The 23,613-nt window shown below is 34.3% G+C and overlaps 1 protein-coding gene across 5 annotated transcripts in view; it reads right to left on the minus strand.

Moving 5' to 3' along the window:
- Positions 1–23,613, minus strand: part of PMS1 (PMS1 postmeiotic segregation increased 1 (S. cerevisiae)) — a 100,927-nt gene that overhangs the window by 62,060 nt on the left and 15,254 nt on the right. For all 5 annotated transcript variants that reach the window (XM_008593378.1, XM_008593370.1, XM_008593365.1 and 2 more), the window contains 2 exons: positions 20,177–20,279; positions 2,870–3,033 (listed from right to left, as the gene is read on the minus strand). In XM_008593378.1, coding sequence (XP_008591600.1) covers positions 2,870–3,033; positions 20,177–20,279 — 267 coding nt within the window. The remainder of the gene's footprint in view (positions 1–2,869; positions 3,034–20,176; positions 20,280–23,613) is intronic.

The raw sequence follows: 23,613 nt of genomic DNA on the forward strand, positions 1-23,613 counted from the left end.
AATTACTATAACTAAAGCTGAAAACTGTAATGCTCATCTAAGAAATGGTTCTAGCAATTCTCCAAATAATATCTACTTTAAATAAACTCACTGAATCCACTTGTAAATTATTTTCCGTTGGCTGTCTCATTATTCAATATGCTTTCAAGGAACATGGTGATGAAAGAAGAAAAATACCTTTCTAACATAACCATACTGGCAAGAACATCAACATTATCAGTATTCAAAGAATGTCTTGGCAGGTTAAACCTTCATAAAAAGAAGGAACACTATCTAATCCAAGTTATCAAAATAGCAATAGTACTTCTCATATTATGTACAATAAGATTGTTTGTTTCCAACGCAGAAAAAAAGAAAGAAAAGACACCAAAATTGTCATGTTTAAATTTTAAGCAAAGGCCAAAAAATTCATCACAAAAGAATGATGAAAATAAGCAAGTTTAAAAGAAAATCTCTAAAAGCAGAATAAGACTCAATGTTCAAAGAGATTTATGATAACATGTCAATGCTATTTGGGGAGTTTTAACAATATATTTTAACATTTTTAAGCCACAACAGCACTATTAAGGAAATAAAGTAGAAAAATAATCTATACAAAGAGAAAAAAACTTGAAGATAGTGTGTTCTAATTTGGTCCATAATTTCCTCGTGTAGTAATAGCTAATGCTTAATTTGAATATAAGACTTTTCATAATCTTCTATTACTTTCAAGGTATAATACGTTCAGCATACTCTCTGCGATTTGAACTGTACCTGAAATTACTGAAGGCCATAAAGAGACTTGTGATTGCCTAATATAAGTTCAGATATAATGTTCTCCAAAAATAATAAAATATAGTATATAACAAAATACTGCATTCCATTCTACAAAGAAAATGACTACATTAATAATCTTATATTGCTTGGGAAAATGATATAAACTTATCAAAAACTTAGAAGATCTATATATGACTTTAAATGAATAAGAACAATTCTCATAACATCTCCTATATTTCAGATACATTAATTTTCATTATGTGAGGCAATAACCTTGTTTTCATCTATCATATATTCTCTTACTCAAAACTTTTTAGTTGTAATTGCTTTGCTTTTACAAATAAATAATTCCTATCGCTGTTCATATTTTACCTTTATTATCTGTTTTCCCTTCCTGATTATTATGTTTCTTCTGACCTTGGTCTTTTCTTAACTTGAGGACGTTAAACTTTTAATCACTAAATGTCCTCTGGATCAAGGTCACAGGGTTATTTATATTAGCAGGATGAGCCTCCATCCATCAACATCCTGAGGAATCACAGCATGGTAGAGCTGGAAGAGATCTCAAGGTATCATTTGGTTGAGCTCTATGCCAGCAGGAACAGGTGTTTGACTAGTCTTAGTTTTTGTCTTTCTTTTTTATTTTTTTTTAACATGACCAAAGATTTTTATAAATATTCCACCATGGCTTGGTTTAATAAAGAATCTTCTTGATAATGAGTAAAAAGACAAGGAGTAGGAAGAAAACTGGATCAAAAAAGGTTCTGACCTCAGCACTATTACTTTCTGTAAAATATGAAGCAACTCCCTTGACTGCTCTGGGCTTCAAGTTCCCCATACAAATAGAAAAATAGAAATAATATTGTCTACCTCACAAAGTAAGTGCTCTGAAACCTGGAAAAGAACTATATAAATGTTAAGTAGTAGTAAAATGGGACAAGAACGATAAGAGTGTGAAGAACCTGCACTCCTAGATATGCTATTTCGAATCCTATATCAATAATTCCCTAGCTGTGCAACACTGAGCAAAAGTATTAAGCCTCTGTGAGCTCAGCTCAGAGGACAACTGCAAAACTGATATAATGTCTACCTCTCTTGGTCGTTGCTGTAAAGATGGCAGGCGATTAATGTACCTAGCATAAGTCCCGGCACTGTGTAGGCCCTCAATAAATTTTAACTCCCTATTTCCCATCAGGCTTCCACACTGCTGTGTGGTTCTGCTCTCCCTCCATTAAATATTTCAAGGTGGCCATGTGGAATTGTAAGAAAAACAGAATCAGAAAGTATGTTAAACTTTCTTTCCCCTAAACTCATCAAGCAACAAGATGAGTTGCAACAAGATGAGTATCTTCCCTTATCAGCCTGTTTTGAAAAATAAAAAGAAATGAGCTAGAGTTTCCTTCAAAAAACAAAACTCTTCCAAAAAAGAAACAGTTTTAAAAAGTTTAGAAAAGGCAAAAATGACACTAAATTGTGAACTCTTTAAAGGAACAGAATTAGTTTCACTCATCTTCGTATTTTCAGAATCACTGCACCTGACAAAAGCATTTCTTCGATGAAAAAGTCTGCTGGGGGAATCACTAATTTTTAAGATTAAGAAATGAAAGGTTTCATCTGATTTTCTGTAGATATTAGGTGACAAATTAAACATACTGTTTATATAATAAAGATAAAACTAATGAGGACAAATTTTTTGAAAAAAAGATTCTTTATATATTCATGTTGAGCTGCTATAACAAAGTTTAATAAACTGGGTAACATATAAACAATAGAAATTTATTTCTCACAGTTCCGGAGGCAGAGAAGTCCAAAATCAAAACATCAGCAGACTTGGTGTCTGGAGAGAGCCCACTTTCTGCTTAATAGATGGCACCTTTTCACTGTGTCCTCACATGGTGGAAAAGGAAAGTAGCTCCCTGCGATCTCTTTTATAAGAGTGCTAATTTCATTCACCTCCCAAAGGCCCCATGTTCTAATACCATTGCACTGGAGATTAGATTTTCAACAAATGAATGCTGTCTGGAAACATTGAGTCTACAGCACTAATAATTTAGATAAACTGTCCCTTTATTGTATCACATACCAAAATAATCGAAGGTATACTAATACTTACCTTGTTATGTGCAAAAACAATCCGTAAGTCAGGTTTAAGGATACCATAGCTCATAAGGAGATCTTGAACTTTTTTAATTTCATCTTTACATTTTTTAGCAGTTGAGTAAAACTGTTTTCTTACAGGTAGATTCTTAAATAATCTTAAAGCAGTTACTGTTGTACCTGTTGGCATATAAGATGAAAGAATATTTGGATTTTGAAGGAACTTCACAGATCTTCAAATTCACATATAATCAGTAATTAACCCCTTCTAACACGGAAGTCCAATCCTCCTCCAAATCTGTGAAGCCAAAGGCTCAAGTGTGCAAACTACTGTGATCCCCTGCTACACTCTTCTTTTTGAACAAGATTGACCTGTGAAGTATGATCTCCTCTGTGTGTTCTAGACAAGAGTAATCTTATTTCTACCAATGCAGAAACACACGGGCTCACCAGAATATCTTAAACAATTCCTTGGAGGGCAGAAGGCAGGAGTATGTCCAGGAACCACAGTCAACTCCACTGCTTCAAACACAACTTCCATGTGGGTGGTCCATCACAACCACCACCCCACAAGGGCAGCTCATCACCAAAGCAGCAGTCACAGCCACCATGCAAACAGCCTGCTGGCCACTTGACTGCACTGACACAAAGAGAGTCATCAGTGGAGTCTGGAAAAAGAGAAGCAAATCTCTCTCTGCAAATCCTACTCCAAAGAAATAGAAGAACCAACTGCTACACCGGATGACCAGAAATCAATGTAGAGATACTAGAAATATGAAGAAAAGAAAAAGACACCACCAAAGGAATACCATAATTCTCAAACACCAGACCTCATAAAGCAGGAAACCTTTGAAATGACTGAAATGGAATTCTGAGCAACAATCTTAAGGGAACTCAATGACATATAAGAAGACTCAAATGGCACAATGAAGTGAGAAAAACTATTCAGGATATGAAGGAGGAAACCTACAAAGAGATTAAGACCTTAAAAAAGAATATAGCAGAGCTCCTGGAACTGAAGGACTCACTCAACAAAATAAAAAACACAACCAAGAGCTTACACAGCAGGTAGAAGCAAGCAGAAGAAAGAATTTTTCTTTCTTTTTTTTTTTTTAAAAAGATGACTGGTAAGGGGATCTTAACCCTTGACTTGGTGTTGTCAGCACCATGCTCACCCAGTGAGCAACCGGCCATCCCTATATGGGATCTGAACCCGTGGCTATCAGCACCACACTCTCCCGAGTGAGCCACAGGCCAGCCCAGAAGAAAGAATTTCTAATCTTGAAGACAGTCTTTTCAAAATACTCCTGGTGGACAAAAAAAAGAAAAAAGTACTTTAAAAAAATGAAGAAAATCTAAGAGAGCAAGTAGACAACCTTAAGCACACAAACATCTGAATCATGGGTGTTCCAGAAGGAGAGGAGAAAGGAAAAGGCATTAAAACCTTATCCAATGAAATAATGGAAAACTTCCCAGATACAGAGAGAGAGAGAAAGAGAGAGAGAGAGAGACCTTAAGATCAAGGAGGCTCAGAGGTCCCCAAAGAGATCCATTCCAAAAAGATACTCCCTAAGAAACATTACAGTCAAACTGGCTAGCTCCAAGATAAAGAGAAAATCTTTAAAAAAGCAAGAGAGAAGTGTCAAGTCACCTCTAAGGGAGTCTCTATCAAACTAAAAGAAGATTTTTCAACAGAAACTCTATAGGCCAGAAGAAAATGGGATGATATATTCAAAATACTAAAAGAAAAAAACTGCCAGCCAAGAATAGTATAACTGGCAAGGCTATCCTTCAGAAATGAAGGAGAAACAGTGTATTTCCCCAACAAACAAAAACTACAGAAGTTCACCACCACATAACAGCCCTACCATCAAGGGAGCCCTGCATCCGGAATGTGAAAAATGAAAATAACTACTGTGAATACACAAGAACAAAACCCACTGGTAGGAAAAAAAACACAAACGAGAAAAAGAAACTAAATCTTACCACCTAAAAAAACCCAACAAACATGAAAGGCAAACAATAAAAGGGGAAGAAAGGAACAAAAGATATTTAAAACATCCAAATAAAAATTGATAAAATGCCAAAAGTAAGACAATACCTTTCAATAACAACCTTACATGTTAATGAATTAAACTCCCCACTCAAAAGACACAGACTGATTAAAGAAAAAGCTAGACCCACGTATATGTTGTATTCAAGACACTCACCTCACCTGTAAAGACACACACGTATTAATAGTGAAGGGATGGAAAAAGATATGCCACACAAATAGAAACCAAAAACGAGCAGGAGTAGCTATTTTTATATTGGATAAAATAGACTTTAAGCCAAAAACCATAAAAAGAGACAAAGGCCACTATTTAATGACAAAGGTATTTATCCAGCAAGAAGACATAATCATAAATATACATGTGCCCAACATCAAAACACCCAGATATATAGAGCCAATGCTATTAGACCTAAGAAAAGACATAAACCCCAATACAACAATAGCTGGGGACTTAAACACCACTCTCTCAACATTGGACAGACCATCTAGGCAACAAATCAACAGAGAAACTTAGTGTTTAAACTACACTTTGGAGCAGTTGGACTTGTCAGATACCTACAGAACATTTTATCCAATATCCACAGAATATATATTCTTCTCATCAGCACATAGAACATTCTCCAGGATAGACCACGTTAGGTCACAAAGGAAGTATCAACAAATTTTAAAAAACTAAAATCACTTCAAGTATCTTTTTAGACTGTAACAACTTAAAACTAGAAATCAATAATAGGCAAGACTCTGGAAACTATAGAAAAACATGGAAATTAAACAACATGCTCCAGAACAACCTATGGTTCCAAGAAGATATTAAGGAGCAAATCAAAAAATTTCTGGAAACTAATGAAAATAAAGTACATCTTACCAAAACCTGTGGGATACTGCAAAAGCAGCACTGAGAGGGAACCTTATTACAATAAATGTTTACATTAAAAGAAAAGAAAGAGTTCAAAAAATCTAAAGCTATACCTTAAAGAACTACAAAAAGAAGAACTATCCAATCCCAAAATTAGTAGACCGAAAGAATGAATTAAGATCAGAGTAGAACTAAATGAAAGAGACCCAAAAAATGATACAAAAGATCAACAAAAAGTTAGGTTTATGAGAAGATAAACAAAATAAATAAGCCATTACCTAGATTAACCAAAAAAAGAAGAGAAGATCCAAAAACCAAGAATCAGAAATGAAAAAGGAGACATTACAACCAATACCACACCAATAAAGGAACATTAGAGACTATTATCAACAACTATATGCCAACAAACTTGAAGAACTGGAGGAAACTGATAAATTTCTGGACAAATACAAACTACTGAGACTGAAGCAAGAAGTAATAGAAAACCTCAATAGACCACTAACAAGCAACAACATTGAAGCAGTCTTCCAACAAAAAAAGCCCAGGACTGGATGCCTTTACTGCTGAATGCTATCAAACCTGTAAAGGGGAATTACTACCAATTCTCTTCAAACTATTTCAAAAAATTGAAGCAGAAGACATTCTCCCAAATTTATTCTCAGACCAGCCTCACTGATACCAAAACCAAAAATACAACAACAAAGAAAACTATATGGCAATATCACTGATGAACATAGGTGCAAAAATCCTCAATAAAATTCAGCAATCAGAATATAGCAACATATCAAATTATACAACATCATCAAATGGGATTCATTCAAGGCATGCAAGGATGGTTCCACATACACAAATCAATAAATGTGATACAGCACATCAGCAAAATCAAGGACAAAAACCATATGATTATGTCAATAGACATAGAAACAGCATCTGACAAAATTCATCATCCTTTCATAATAAAAACTCTGAGCAAATTAGGTATAGGAGGAACAAATCTCAGCACAATAAAAGCCACATATGACAAACCCACCACCAATATCATCCTGAATGAGGAAAAGCTGAAAGCCTTTCCCTTATGAGCAGGAACAAGACAAGGATGCCCACTCTCACCACTCCTATTTACCACAGTATTTGAAGTGCTAGCCAGAGCTATCAGGCAAGACAAAGAAATAAACGGGCATCCAGATCAGAAAAGACAAAGTCAAACTGTCTCTGCTTGCAGATGACATTATCCTATACTCAGAAAAACCTAACGACTCTACCAAAAAAACTCTTAGACCTGATAAACAATTTCAGTAAAGTTGCAGGATACAAAGTCAATACACAAAAATTATATTCTAATAACAAACTAGCAGAAAAAGAAATCAAGAAAGCAAGCCCATTTAGAAGTCACTAAAAAAATAAAATACCTAGGAATGAATTTAACAAAGGAGGTGAAAGATCTCTTCAATAACTACAAATCCCTGTTGAAAGAAATTAAAGAGGACACAAAGATGGAAACACATTCCATGTTCTTGGATTGGAAGAATTAATATTGTGAAAATGTCCATACTCGCCAATGCAATCTACAGATTCAGTGCAATACCCATCAAAATACCAACGACACTCTCACAGAAAAAGAAAAAAACAATCCTAACATTCATATGGAACAACAAAAGATCCCGAACAAAGCAATCCTGAGCAAAAAAAAAAAAAAAAAAAAAAAATGGGGGCATAATACTACCTGACTTCAAATTATACTACAAAGCTATAGTAACCAAAACAAAATGGTACTGGCATAAAAATAGACACTGAGACCAACAGAGCAGAATAGAGAACCAAGAAATCAACCCACATACTCACATCAAACTGATTTTTGACAAAGGCAACAAGACACACTGGGGGAAAGACTGCCTCTTCAATAAATCATGCTGGGAAAACTGGACATCCATTATGTAGAAGAATGAAACTAGACCCACACCTCTCAACATATACCAAAATCAACTCAAAATGGATTAAAGACTTAAATATTAGACCTGCAACTAAAACTCCTAAAAGAAAACATAAGGGAAATAGGACTGGGCAAAGACTTTATGAATATGACTCCAAAAGCACAGGAAAGAAAAGAAAAAAATAAACAAATAGGATTATATCAAACTAAAAAGCTTCAGCACCACAGAAAAAGTAAACCAATTACAAAGGGGTAAAGGAGCTGAATAGGCATTTCTCAAAGGAAGATATACAAATGGCCAATGGACACAAGAAAAAATGCTCAACATCACTCAGCATCAGGGAAATGAAAATCAAAACCACACTGAGATATCATTTCATGCCAATTAGACTGGCCATTATCGAAGACAGAGAATAACAAATGCTGACAAGGATGTGGAGAAAGGGGAACCCTTCTACACTGTTGGTGGGACTGTAAATTAATGCAGCCATTGTGGTAAACTGTATGGAAGTTCTTCAAACAACTACAGATAGAACTGCCATACGACCTAGCAATCCCACTGGATATATACACAAAGGACTGGAAATCATCATGTCAAAGGGATACCTGCACTCCCATGTTTATCACAGCTCTGATTACAACAGCTAAGAGTTGGAACCAACATGTCCATCTATGGACAACTGGATAAGGAAAATGTGCTATATACACACAATGGAATATAGTCTGTCATAAAACAGAATGAAATTCTGCCATTCTCGGCAACATGGATGAACTTAGAGAAAATTATGTTAAGTGAAATAAGCTAGGAACAGGAAGAGAAATGTGGCATATCCCCACTCATAAGAGGGAGCTAAAAAAATACACATATAAATAAAAAAAGAAAGATACAACAATCATAATAATTTGTTGGACTTTCTCAAAAGGAGAGAACGAAAGAGGCCACCAAAGGTGGGAAAGGGTAAAGGAGCAAAGGGTTAGTGAGAAATTGGTAAAGGGCTACAAAATAAGATTACATTGTATAATGTTAAATATACTAATTATCCTGATTTCAGCATTATATATTGCATACAGGTATTGATATTCAATGCTGTATCCCACAGATATATACAATCATGTTTCAATTAAAAAAAAAATCTGCTGGTATTCAAATCACCTGGAGATGATGCTTATTCCTCACCTTAAAATACAATAAATATGTGGTATGAGACTAAACAGTGTATGTGATAACCGTAATTATTGCACTAAAAATTCTTACTTGAAATAATATCTAACAACTTGGTTTAATTTCTAATAATATCTAACAACCTGGTTTAATTCAACAATAAACATTGAAAACAGGATAATCTAGTAAAAGGACTTTATTTGCTCATGAATTCATTTAACTAAAATGTTTAATAAAGGTATAAAAATTATACTGTTTTACTATCAGATTAATAAATAGGTTTTATTTAAAACAACAACAACAAAACCACACACAAAATTAGGACTGAATGTTTGTCACGGTCATATACAATACTTCCATGTTTTAAAAACACTGACGAACTTTTAAAATTACTATTCACCAGCTAATCTCAGACATATTAAATCAATCTCCCCATGTGATTCTAATGAACATATAGGTAGAGTTGGGAATGAATGCATTAAGGAGTCAAAAAATCAATATAATTTGCTGTGGGAGACTGTCCTGTGCACTGTAGAATGTTTCGCAGCATCTCTGGCCTCTTACACACTAGTAGCACCCGCCCCAATTGTGACAATCAAAAATGTCTCCAGATATTGACAAATGTCCCACGGTGGGTAAAAGTGCACACAATTGAGAACCACGGATTTAGTATATAGCAACTAGCATCTTTTTTCTTTTTAAATAAAATAGAATATAAGGATAGAACAGGCTAAACTAGAACATAAAATAGTGTATCACACATAGTAAAGATACATACTGTTACATGAAATTGTTTTGTTTGTGTAAATAGGGTTGCTATGTAATCTTACTGTGAATTATAGTGGAAAAGGCTAAATGTTGCAGTAAAAGATTAATCTTTGTCCTATTGCTTATAACAAAGGGCAGAAATACAAAGAAATGACAATATATAAAAAGAAGGAAATATAACACTTAAAAAGCCTAGCATAAAATCAGGAGTTTCAAGAGAAAAATAAAAAATTGGACATGTATTTAAATAATAGAAGAAAGTGTTCCTGAGTTAAAGTCTTGAGTGCAGATTTTAAGAGCTTACTTCATTACAAGGAAGAATACTAAAAAAGAAAAGAAAAGAAAAGAGAAACCACATTTCACTGGAAATCCTAAATTGTAGGGACAGGAAAAAACTTTTACAAACTTTCAGACAGAAAGAAGTTTCATACAAGAAAGGGCTAACATCAAATTTCTCACCTATAACACTAGAAGAAATAATCTACAAACAATTGGGAAATAAGAAAGGGGAAATTAAGAAACCTTCACCCAGTTAAGATATGCATAAGGGCAAAATGAAGACATTTTTGAACGTGTAAAGATTCAGAAATATATCAAAGTACATTTGATGAAAATAATGAAAAATGAACTCTAACCAAATGCAATTACTGTACATCAAAACAGATTTCATAACAAGAGAAGATGAGAAAATAAATTTGGAAAGCAAACTATCTTAAAAGCTGAATGTAAGCAGGAGATGGTAATGTGGGTGGGATTTGCAATCCAACTGTTAAATAAGGATCTGTGAAATGAAAAAGATATAATGTAGGAGAAAGCCTAACAATAGCTGGGAACTCAATTATTAGTAACACTAGTTAACTAGAGAAAGGGGTGGATTTAAGAGGGATAAAGCTTACAGGTTCCTACATGGCCTGGCTATCTGCTCTCCTACCAATGTCCGTCCTCTGCTCCTCCAGCATACCACACTTACTTCTGCCTCAGGGCCTTTGCATGTTCTCCCCCCACACTCTGTGCAAGCCTAACTCCTTTATCAACCTTCAGACCTCACCCTAAGTATCATGTCTTTAGAGAATCCATCTCTAAATGCCCTATCAAAGGATGCTTCTCCCAAACTGAAACCATATTTTATAATTCGAAAAAACTTTCATCTGCCTTCCCTTTTAGAATACAAAATGCATGAGTAAAGGATTGTCTACTATGTCCACCATTATATCCCTAGCATCTCAAACAATGACTAATACCCTATAGACATTTAACAAAAATTTAAGTAAATAAATGCATAGAAGAAAGAAAAGAAAAAAGGTAATAAAAAATAAAGTATGAATTTGCTTGGACTGTCTCCTTATTTATGAAGGACACATAGTACTTTCATAATTTTTGAAATGGGATTTACTAAAAGAAAAAAATATAATGTAAGACTAGGGGAAAAAAGATCTTTGTGAACAAAGACTAAGGGAAATGCTGTATTCCTATTTTGCTCACACATAAATGTTTCTTTGCTTCTTTTTTCTGGATCTAACCATTTTTTTTGGTCTTCCTCCATTTTTATGCTGGGTATTTCCCTGGCCTAACTGCACCCATCACTTCCAGACACAGGATTAAATTTCTTGGAACACCATGGTATTTCTCACTACTTACACTTTAGTGCTACTACTCTTTGCCTTTTGAAAGCAAAAAGGACATTGCCAAGTTCTGAAGCAAAAGGTAACAGAGATCAAGGAATGCATGAACTTAGTAATGAAAACAGGTATGCATTTGGCCTCTACTGCTAAACAGATGACACACACCAGAATTCACACCAGACCCCATTCACAGAGACCTCTTAGGCCGCCTTCTCATCTCTCTCTTTGTTCTCCTTAGATATTTCCTCCACTTCCCCAGCTTCAACTACTAACCATAGGCCAATGATTCTTTTCATGAAAGCTATAAAAAGCACCATACTTTTTCGAACCTCTAAAAAAGAAAAAATACTGCCAGTTAAACCATGATAGTCCTATGCAACACATCAAGTGGTCACACTAAACTCTCACTACTTTGAAATTTCTTTTATCTATCCCCATGGATATGGTGATTTTCTCTGGTGTCTCCAATTTTAATGCTTGGCATGTAATAGCAATCCTTTTGCACTTAACACAACTTCATTTACTTGTGGCTATTTTCCCTTTTTAATTCCCATTAAAGCATACTTGTTTGTTGCTTTGCAATAAAATATGAAATTATTTATTCCTCCAGTCAACATATGAATTAGCAATATTAGTACAAAACTCAATTGTTATAAAACAAGAACATCCATGACTGTTGCCTATCCAAAAAGGATTCAGGAGATCATTGATTATAATCTGTAACCTGTCTCGGGTTACAAAAGTCAAAAGTGTGACAAAATGTGCATCTTGGAACTGACTAAGACATTTATCTGAGACCTGCAGTATTCTTTTAAGTTACATGAAGATGCTCACTCAATATCACCACCTGGATGTCCCCGAGATATCTCAAATCAACCAGATGCAGACCTGAACTCATTATTTTCCTTCTTGAGTCTCCTACCACACCTGAATCTCCCTTTCTTATATAACAATGACATCCGACAGTTTCTAAAGACAGATACTCCAGATTTAATTGGGTCTTCCCTCTACCTCTTACTGCCAATAGTGCATAAGTCATCTAGGCCCATCTATTCTATTCTAAAATCTCTTTCAAAGCTATGTCAAGTCCTTTCCTTCCCCTCAAACTTTAGTTCAAGATAATACCTCTTATAGTAAAATTTATGGTAGAAGCTAAACTGTCCTACCAGTTAATTTTGTAAATAACATGATATCAATCCTCTGCCTAAAAAGTATCAATGGCTCACTGTTGAAAACAAAGTAAGGTACAAACTCTTTAGCATGATATAAAAGGGCCTTCATAATCAAACACCAAGCCAATATTTTCTAACCTAATTACCTGCTTCTACGACCCCCAAACTCTCTCACTGAACTCTACTACCATTCTTAGTGTTCCATCTTGTCTATGTTATTGGCTTTTTAGCTATATTTCTTTGTATTACTTTTAGTGGTTACTCTAGACATTATAATATACATTCTTTTTATTTATTTTTATTGAAACATAATTGATAGTAAATATCTGTGGGATGGAGAGTTGAATATCCGTACCTGTGTGCTATATGTGATCCTCAAATCAAGATAATTGCTATGTGTAATCTATCATTACATAATATAATCACTTTTTATGGCCCTTTACCAATTTCTTGCTAAACCCCCCACCCTGTTTCCCACCTCTGGTAATATCAGTTCTGTTCTCTTCTTTTGAAATTCCGATGAATTATTGTGATTGTTTTATCTTTCTGTTTTTAGTTAGTTGTTTTTTTTAAGCTTCCACTTATGAGTGAGGATATGCAGCATTTCTCTTTCTGTGCCTGGCTTATTCACTTAACATAATTTTCTCTAAGTTCATCCATGCTGCTGCTAATGGCAGCATTTCATTGTTTTATGCCAGAGTAGTACTGCATTGTGAAAATATACAATTTTCCTCATCCAGTTGTCTGCAGATGGACATGTATGTTTAGTTCCAACTCTTGGCTATTGTAAATAAAGCTGCAATAAACATGGGAGTGCAGGTATCACTTCGACATGATGATTTCCATTCCTCTGAGTATATACCCAGTACAGGGACTGCTGGATCATATGGCAGTTCCACCGGTAGTTGTTTGAGGAACTTCCATACTGTTTACCATAATGGCTTCATTAATCGATAGTCCCATCAACAATGTAGAAGGGTTCCCCTTTCTCTGCCTCCTCACCAGCATTTGTTATTCTGTCTTTTTGATAATGGCCAGTCTAATTGGCATGAAATGATATCTCAATGTGGTTTTGATTTTCATTTCCCTGATGCTGAGTGATGTTGAGCATTTTTTCATGTGTCTGTTGGCCATTTGTATATCTTCCTTTGAGAAATGCCTATTCAGCTCCTTTGTCCATTTTTCAATTGGGTTACTTGTTGGTTTTTTTTTAATGTTGTTTGAGTTTCTTTTATATTCTGGATATTAATCCCTTGTCAGATGCATAGTTTGCAAGTATTTTCTTCCATTCTGTAGGTTGTCTTTTCTCTCTCTCTTGTTGTGCAAGAAGCTTTTTAGTTTGATATAATGCCATTTGTTTATTTTTTCTTTTCTTCCCCTGTGCTCTTGGAGTAATATTCATAAAGCCTTTGCCTAGTCCTTCCTCCTAAAGTGTTCCCCCTATGTTTCCTTTTAGGAGTTCTAAAATTTTGGATCTTATATGTAAGTCTTCAATCCATTTTGAGTTGATTTTGGTATATGGTGAGAGGTACAGGTCTAGTTTCATTCCTCTACACATGGATGCCCAGTTTTCCCAGCACCACTTATTAAAGAGTCAGTCCTTTCCCCAGTGTATGCTCCTGTTGCCCCTGTCAAGTATCAACTGGCTCTAAGCATGTAGGTTGATTTCTGGGTTTTCTATTCTGTTCCACTGGTCCAAGGGTCTTTTGCTGTTTTGGTAACTATACCTTTGCAGTATAATTTGAAGTCAGATAGTGTAATGCCTCCAGTTTTTTTCCCCTCAGGTTTGCTTTCTTATTCAGGGTCTTTTGTTGTTCCATATGATTATTTTCTCTATTTGTGTGAAGAATGTCAGAAATTATAATATACATTCTTAAATTGCCAATCTACCTTGATTACCATGAAATGAATTCTAACAATATATATAATTATAACAATGTATATAATTAGGACAATTAGAGCAATGTAAAAACCTTACAATAGTGTAATTCCTTTTACTCTACTGCCTTTTGTATATTTTGTAATGCATTTTAAAATATACAATGTATTATTTGTTTTTGTAAAATAAATTTTAAAAAGATTTAGTCTCTTAATTTTTCCATACATTTAACTTTTCCAGTGCCTTTCTTTCCTTTCTGATGATTCAGACTACCAAGTGGTTCACTTCCCACAAAACTATGCTACCCACCCTAAGTAATCACTGTATAGTATATGTGTGTATTAAAACAACATACGGCACCTTACAAATATGTACTAGTAATGTTAAAATTTAAAAAAAATTAAAAACTAAAAAAAAAAAATGTTTTAGTATTTCTTATAGTGCATGTCTGTTGGTGACAAATTCTGTTTTATTTGTATGAAATGCCTTTACTTTGTCCTTGTTTTTTAGAGGACATTTTTGCTGGCTATAGAATTCTACAGTTGACAATATTTTTAAATACTCAAGAGATGTCATTCCATTTTGGGGGAGCTTCTGTTTCTGATGAGAAGTCAACTATATTCTTATTGCTGGCCCCCTGGATGCAATGAGGGGCCTATTTTTTCCTCTAGTTGCTTTAATATTTTCTCTCATTTTCAGCAATTTGACTATGATATGATCTGTGGTTGGTTGTATTTATTCCACTTGGTTCACTGAGTTCCTTCAGTCTACAAAATGATGTCATTCGGCAATTTTGGAAAATACTCATTTTCTTTTTGGATTTATTGTTCTGCCCCATTCTCTCTCTTTCCTCTCCTTTAGGGATTCCAATTTCATGTATGTTAGATCATTTAATGCTGTCCCACATATCTCTGATGAGCTGTTCTTTTTTTCACTCTACTTTCTCTCTGTGCTTCAGTTTGTCAGTTCTATTGACCTGACTTCAAGTTAACAAATCTTTTCTTCTGCTATGTCCAATCTGCTGTTAAGCCCATTCAATGAATTTCTTCATAGTACTTTTTTTAGTTCTAGAATTTTCATTTGGTTTTTTAGTTTCTATTTCTCGGCTGAAATTCTCAACCTTCTTACCAATCTTGATCATCTCTTCTAAATTTTTTAACACAGTTTTTAAAGTTCTTGTCTGTTAATTCAAATATCTGAATCGTCTGTGAGTTTGTTAATACTATTTTTTTTCTTGATTATGGACCCCATTTTTCTTTCTTCATGTATTTCAACTTTTTATTTTTGTAGACATTGTGTATAAAAGAACAGTTACTGAAGAAGATAATATTTTCCCCCATAGAAAGCACTTTGTTTCCTATCAAGCAGGTATAGTGAAGAACAGATGTCTTCAATCTAATGAGTTTATCTGAGTTGCACCTTTATTTAGTTCCAGTTTACCTCTGGTTTCAAATGTCTTAAGGATGGAATCAGGCCTCTTCCTCTAGCAAGGCTTTAAGATCTTTCTTTCTAGCTCAGTCTCAACTTTCTTCATCACTGCTTACTCAGTAGAAGTCCTGGTGAGATTCAGTCTGTGCAGTGGACTAGCTGTGTTTGAGGAGCCCATATTCCAATCTGTTGTCAGCCCACACGTGGCTATTGTTCAGCTGGCTTCTCCTAGTGCCATAAAAGATCCTCTATATATCATAACTTGCTCCTTTGTCCACCTGTGCCTCCAGAACCAGTTGATGCTCCCAGAATGCAAATGGCCACTCAGTCACATCTTGTCTAGAAAGCAGCAGTCTTTCTCTTGAACTTAGTTCATTTAAACTTCTTGTGACACAGTTAGTTTAAAAAAAAATACAAGTTCTTAAAATTATGGATTTTTTTCCCTCATTGCTACAGAGAGCAAAAGTCTCTTTAAATCTATATCCACCTTTCTTCTTTTGCTGAAAGGTTATACTCCACACATTCTTAAAGACTATCATCTTCAAACTCCTACCATCTTCAAACTCAAATGTTATCTTTTCTGAAAAACTTGCTAACCTCCCTCTAGGCAGTTAGTGGCTTCATTTTACTGTCACTATTAATTTACTCATTAGTGTTCCCCACTAGTCTATGAGTGCCTAGATGACAAATATAATGGCATCTACTATAGTTACGTATGGAAGGAAGGAAGGCAGAAATCAATAGGGCAAAACATAAATGTGTTTATAAAAGTAAAAAAGACATTTATTGATTTTAAAATATATGTTATCCATCAAAGACCATACTATGCCTTATCTGTATATTAATAAATTATTGCTCCAGCACTTAAAAATATTCTGAGTAAATTTAAAAACTACTAATAAAATAAGAAGTACACGTATGAATAAAACTTACTGATGGAAAAGACTTTTCTAACTCCAAATGAAGTATGTATCCTTAAAAAATAAATAAATAAAAAAAATAAAAGTACCAAATGCTAAAACAAAAATAATACAACGACTCCCATATCCTCATTAGACAACTGCCACAGTCATCAAACTCATCATCACTCCTGTCTCACTTCTACTTTAACCCCACTTGCCCTTACCTCACTGGATTATTTTGAAGCAAATATCAGACATCACATCACTTAATGTGTGCATATTTATATGTGTGTCAAATTGGATGTGATTTTTTGAAAGCGCCTGATTAAATATATTGCACCACCCCACCCCAAATAAAGTACAAAGTAATATTGGCCAATAGGGAGGAGGTCCCATTATACTCTCTTATTTTACAAGTGAACTCCTCAGCTCTCTAACTTTAGCACATTCTACAAACACCAGAATTAAATTGCAGTCCTGTAATATATTCCCTGTTATATTTTTATATGACCCTATGTTATGCCATTTATAAAGGCAACTATTTATATTCCTAATGTAAAGGTATAATTTCTTGAATGTATCAGAAGATTTTCTTAAACTATTTAATGAATAAAAGTTTATTCTTGAATTAAGATGAAAATATTTTTCAATACATGCACAATCACACACAGCAGGAATTTACAAAGAACATGATGCTGTACTATAATAACAGTGTAAGGAAAGGAAATACCTTGATCAGAGAACTTTAAATACACTACTTTTGGTATCTGAGAAATTCCTAAGGCAGAAGTACTAGGAAGTGTTAAAAGAATTTGACTAGGAGGGTAAAAAAATCTAGAAAGCTTAATACTGATTACAAATGGTAAAGGGAATAGAAGTGATGACAGAAAAGATGACTAAAGTAAGACAGCATTCTTGGTAAAAGAATTTAAAAGCTGGAGACTTATTTCTACATTTCTTGTTAGTTTTAAAAGGGAAATCAACAGAAGGTAAGGGTAATTTAAAGTGACAACGCTGTTAAACATATAATTCATTTTAAATGGCTAAATTAATCCATAAAACAAATACTTACACCCAGAAACAACAGAACTGAAATTTCCAGTAAACTATTTTTAAACATTTTTAAAAGGGGTAACAAACTTTCTAAAGCCTACATAAGATTTTGTTCCTGCACCTACAGTTATGCTATGTACAGGTGTCATCCTATCAGATGATCTGAAGACTAACTGTTAAGAAAAGATGTTCACACCACAGCAGAAATTAATCAACAAGAGCCCCATTATACAGGTATAAATTCGGATGGTTGAACTGTCGTTTTATCTTACACAGAAAATATTTAAATGGAAGCTCAATGACAGCTGGTGAAATGTGAGTCTGTGATTCAATCACTCAAAAACTATCAGCACTAAGGCAATATAAACGTAAAAGGCTTTTGAAAGTGTTAGTGGTTTTCTATAATATTGTCCACATAGAGCAATTTGAAACTAAAACTTTGATTTTTTTTTTATATTTTCCTAACCAATCAACTGTAATTAGGCAAAAAAAGTGACTTATGAAAGACAATTACCTGCACTAGTTTTGGAACTACTGACTTACCAACTATGCCGCTTCATAACATAAAAGAAATAAGCTAAAGAAAATAAGGTTCATATATTGAATATAGAAATTCCTTAATATGCATACCTGATCTCACTTACTAAAGGTAGAAGACTAAGGTCAGCAGGAAAAGAAAAATCAATCAGCAAAAGGGCAAAGATCAGATAGATTCCATATCTAAGGATTGTTATTTCATAGTTCCCATGGAGATGAATAAAGAAAAGCATGAGAAGTATGAGTGATGCAGAGCCACTGGCCATCCAGATTAGACTGGTTACTACTAAGATAAAAATAAATACTTTTAAGTTTTATAAGGTGACTAGATTACTTCGAAGTACTCTACTGGATAGCCACTCAAATGCCTCCTAATGGTTTCCTAATTTGAACTCCCAGGAACTGGGGGTCAGAGCATTTCTGGAGAGGGACCATATTAAAAAAAAAAAATGCCTTCTCTTTGTCCTAGCCTTCAATACATGGTAAAAGAATTACAATCTATCCGGTCCGGTACGGGCTCGACACTGAGGGTTGCGATCCATTGCCGGACATGAAAAAAGACAAAAAGGAAAAAAAAAAAAAAAAAAAAGAATTACAATCTATTATTTTTAATTAAAATATGTACAATATTTATTATTTTACATCAAATAAATAGCTATTAGACTTGAACTCATTTTCATTAACTGAATAAACGAGAACAAAATTGGTATTTTCTTAGTTTTTATTAATTCTTTTCCCTATCTGAATACAAAAATATTAATTCCTAATTAGCAAAAATAACCAGTAACTAAGCTGAGGATTTATAAAATAAGAGAGAGTGAGAGAATTTGGTATCAGTATTAAGATTCAAGAAAACAAATTTCAATGAAGACAGAAGTCATTTGAAAAAAATAAATGTAATAATTTAACATTAAAACTGGAGAGAAGAAACCACATACACAAAAAAATACAGTACTTTGAAGAATTACAATGAGGGACCACAAAATTAAACATGAAGTTACAGTACAAATTGGAGATAGGTAAACAAAAACAAAAACCCAACAAATCTCTCTTCAGATCTAATCATGATTTTGAAAATGACTCTAAAGAGGCCACATCTGTAACATTCTCTTAACTTTAATCATCCAAATTAGCAAAGATTAAAAGAGATACATAAAACTCAAGACTAAAGAGATCTTTTTTCCTTCAGAAGTAAACAGTTTTCTGAAGAACTTGAAAATATAAGATATCAATTAAAATGTAATAAAATTACATAAGTGTATAAAACACTAAGAAACTAAATTACAAGTAGCAATGATTATTAATATATTTGCTACAAAATAATACAGAAGGGGAGGAAGTGGGTAAGGGTATTAGAGGAAAGGACTTCAGCAATGAGTTGATAATTACTGAAACTGAGTGATAACTATATTATGCTATCTATTTGCATATGTTTGAAATTTTCTATAAATAGATGTATTTTAAATTATTTTTTTAATCATAATATCTTATGGAATTGTTTATTACCACTGTTACCAAAACAACGACGTTTTAGGTGTTTTGATAAAATATTCAGTGATTTCTTATAGTGTTCCCTACCTCAAGGTTGGGAGGGGATAACCACCATCCCAGGAATTAATAAATTTGTATTACTTAAGCTAAAAAAATAAATAAGACATTATTCTTATATATAAAGACACTGGTGATCCAGCAATAGTAAAATAAATGTTCTTAAGGTTTTTACAGAAGAGTAACTAATCCATGGAATTGTTCTCAGTGTCTTACATAGTTCCCCTTGGTAACAACTCTAAGTATTTAAAAGCCTGGTGACTAGAATAAAGGCTGAGTGTTTACTTGTAAGTTAACCAGCCTTTATCAGGACCAAACCCAAAGCAATACATTTGAATTCAAGCAGCAACTTTTTTGTTTTTTAAACAAACAAGTCAGAAAATGTAAAGAATGCTACATAGCTACTCTCTTACCTTGACCTAGATGTGAAGGTTTTTGAGAAAGTATGTGGCCACTGCCATCTAAAACATACTGGGTGCTAAAATTATCAGCAGCCGTCCTTGTTGTAATTAAAACCTGGAAATAAAAAGAAAAAAACTCTAATAAAATTATCTCTTTAAATATTGCAATGGGTTCATCATCGACTTAGATTTGAAATAATTATCACATATTTACTTAATACTGAAAGAAGCTTTACTTAATAAATTCTTCTGACAATTTCTCTTGTAATATTCCTTAGAGTCACACTAATAAGCAATAGGCTGGCTTATATTTTTTATGTTTTAAATTACTCATTTTTATTTCCAGTATTTTTCTTTTAACACTCATATACAAACCAGTATACCTAAAACGGCTATGTGAATTATATGTATTATGTGTATTATATATTATCTATAAAAGCAAATACATCAACTGCATTAGGGGAAATGGCTTTTTTAACAGACTATTTCCATAAAATCATTGGTAAATAAATACTTCTGTAAAGTGATCATTCCCTCCCTCTTTTATATTCTGCATAAAACTGCACTTCTGTATTTTAAGTTTATGAATCAAAAAATGTGTTATACCCATATATATTTATGAACAATTTTTTTTCTTAAATCCAAGGTTTAAACTCATTAAATGCTAATATTTTATTAATTAAAAAAACTTTAGAGGGCCGGCCTGTGGCTCATTTGGGAGAGTGTGGTGCTGATAACACCAAGGCCACAGGTTTGGATCCCTATACAGGAATGGCCGATTAGCTCACTTGGGAGAGCGTGGTCAGGAATGGCCGATTAGCTCACTTGGGAGAGCGTGGTGCTGACAACACCAAGTCAAGGGTTAAGATCTCCTTACCGGTCATCTTTTAAAAAACAGCAACAACAACAACAAAAAAAAAACTTTAGCATTAAAACATGTAAACATAAGTCACAACAGGATTTCATTCAGCATGAATATATTTCCTCAGATGTTAGCCACAGGATATAAATTTACGAATGTCTGCACTCTTTTGGCTAACCTCATCCTCAACTTTCTGTGCACCTATCTTGTGAGATTAGTAGGAAAGTATAATAGTAAATGATACCTTTGTCAGAAAAAAACTAAAGGTGGGGAGTGGGGATGTTGGCAAGGAAAGCAAGGTGGACTGGGAAGAGGGTATTCTCCTCACACACCTGGTGAGCAATAATGATCCAAAATTGGGAGCAATCTTTCTTGGCCAGTCTTGGACTCAGCAGAGCTCAATATCCTAAATCTAGAAAATTTAGAAGCCACAAAGATCCAGCTCCATTGCTGGGGACTCACCTGGGTCTGGCTGGGTCTACATTCGATGTTTCTATAATCCTGTCCTAACCAAGTAGATCTAGTACAGGCTATATAGCTCTGTGGAACATGTGGGTACCATGCAGTGAATACCAGAGCCACCACAAAAAATATGGCTTCTCTAGCTCACAGTGCTGGAACATTCTGTTAGAGTCTCTCTGAGCATGATGTACCTAAAACCCTTACTAGGGGCACTGTGTGAAGCTGCTATTTCTGTGATAACTATTCCTCCCAAGAAAGCTAACCCTAAAATGAAAAAAATTGTGAGCTTCTGTGTAGTCCTAGTGACTGCTCTACTTCTTCCAAAATACATTCCATGTTTAAAAGCTCTGTAATTTAAAACTTTTTTCCTGATACTAATCTTAATCTTCCCTGTTACATCCCAACTCTAATGTGTCTAATAGAGTCTTTCCTCTAGTAAAGTTTGTTCAAAACACAGAGGACAGAAATTGCTAGAGATTTTCTTTCCTCTGTTTAATTACTCCATGATTGTCCCTTTAAAAACAATTCTACATTTAACTAACCGCTTCTCCAAAATGCCAAGGTCAACTGAATTCTATTTCTATTCTCCAAAGAGCTAGCCACCTGACCTCACTAAGCAAAGGCGGCCCTGGAACTCTGAGTTCCAGTACTAACTCTGCCAATGGCTTCTAGATGGTCCTGAATAAATGACTACACTATCATCTTTAAGGAGAGGGTGATGATAAGATGAAGATGATGCTAATACCTTATAAGGTTACATGGGATTTTGCTTTAACCATTTCAAAACATTTTATACTAACTTATTTATCCTTTAAACATATTAGTGAATAGTAAACATACTTCAGTCTAGATAAATAAGCTGAAGTGCTAAAAGGCAAAATAGGACCTTAGTGCACACAACATAACATTCATGTTAAAGTAAAAAACAGAACATGTTATTTTCCCACATAAATTTTTTTTGAAGTTATAATTTGCAGGGTACTACAAAAATTTAGATAGAAAATGCTTTGCAAATTCATGGCTAAAGACAGCAAAGGATAACACACATAAGCATGTTTCACAAATTCATGAAATACAGTTTGTTCCTCAGAGGAAGGAATTGTATTTCAAGAGTTCATTTCATCATATGACCCTGTATTCCTGGGCAGGAAACCTCTTTTGGACCAGGCACAGGTTCAGAATGAGTTAGCTTTGCAGCAGCTAGCCTTCGAACCTGCAGTAACTCCACCATCAGGAGCGTCTCCAAAATTATAAACTATTACTCACCAGTAATTTGTCTCTTCTTACTAGAGACATTGAGAAATTGTGGCAGTGAGTGAATCTAGTGATGTCAACAGAAGAGATAAAGAAAACCAATATTTTAAAAGGAGAAGTTTTAGGAGTCCTTAGAGTACTTTGCAGGTAAATGTTAGCTATCAGTTATTAAAAACAAACTCTGGTCCAGTTACTGAATTTCAAGAAATTATAGTATTATTGCAGAATTAAAATTACACAAAAGCATTTAAACTTGAGATAAGCACGGTTTTTCCTCAATGCTTAGATAAACAGTAACTAAAAACTGACGATATATCCTGGCTTTTCATGCAAAAATTCATTTAAATTATTAATATAACATAAAGCCTTTTGAGTTTTTTGGGGGGGAGGTGCTGACTTTTGGATGATCACTTTGGCAAAGAAATATGAGTCTGAAAACAAATCATAAAGACCATTCTTCTTAAAGTGAAATGTGGGCTTTTGCCTGAATGACTGAAATGTCTTTTTCTTTCTGCATGTGAGTATGCCTGCCTGCCTGAGCATAGTTGTACACTAATACAAGTACTCTGACTTTAGAACCTGGTCCCAAACACTCCACCAAGGAGAGACCAGCAACAGGGAGATCCTGACCCTGGCTTTTCTCCTGTCAACAGAGTTCTATGACCTGTGGAGAAGCTACAATTAGAAAGCAGAATATTCCAACTGCTTCAAAAATTCTGATGGCTACCACCATAGCTATAAAGGACATAGCAGGCACGCTACACTGTGGAAAATGAGTCAGGAATCATACGGTTGGCTTAGAACCATCAAAATGATGTTAGGGGCTTCCCCTTACCCTTTAACAGCTATGTGGGCCCACAAGGAAAGGAGT

The sequence above is a fragment of the Galeopterus variegatus genome, unplaced genomic scaffold (assembly GCF_000696425.1).
Source record: "Galeopterus variegatus unplaced genomic scaffold, G_variegatus-3.0.2 Scaffold158, whole genome shotgun sequence".
NCBI classification, from domain to species: domain Eukaryota; kingdom Metazoa; phylum Chordata; class Mammalia; order Dermoptera; family Cynocephalidae; genus Galeopterus; species Galeopterus variegatus.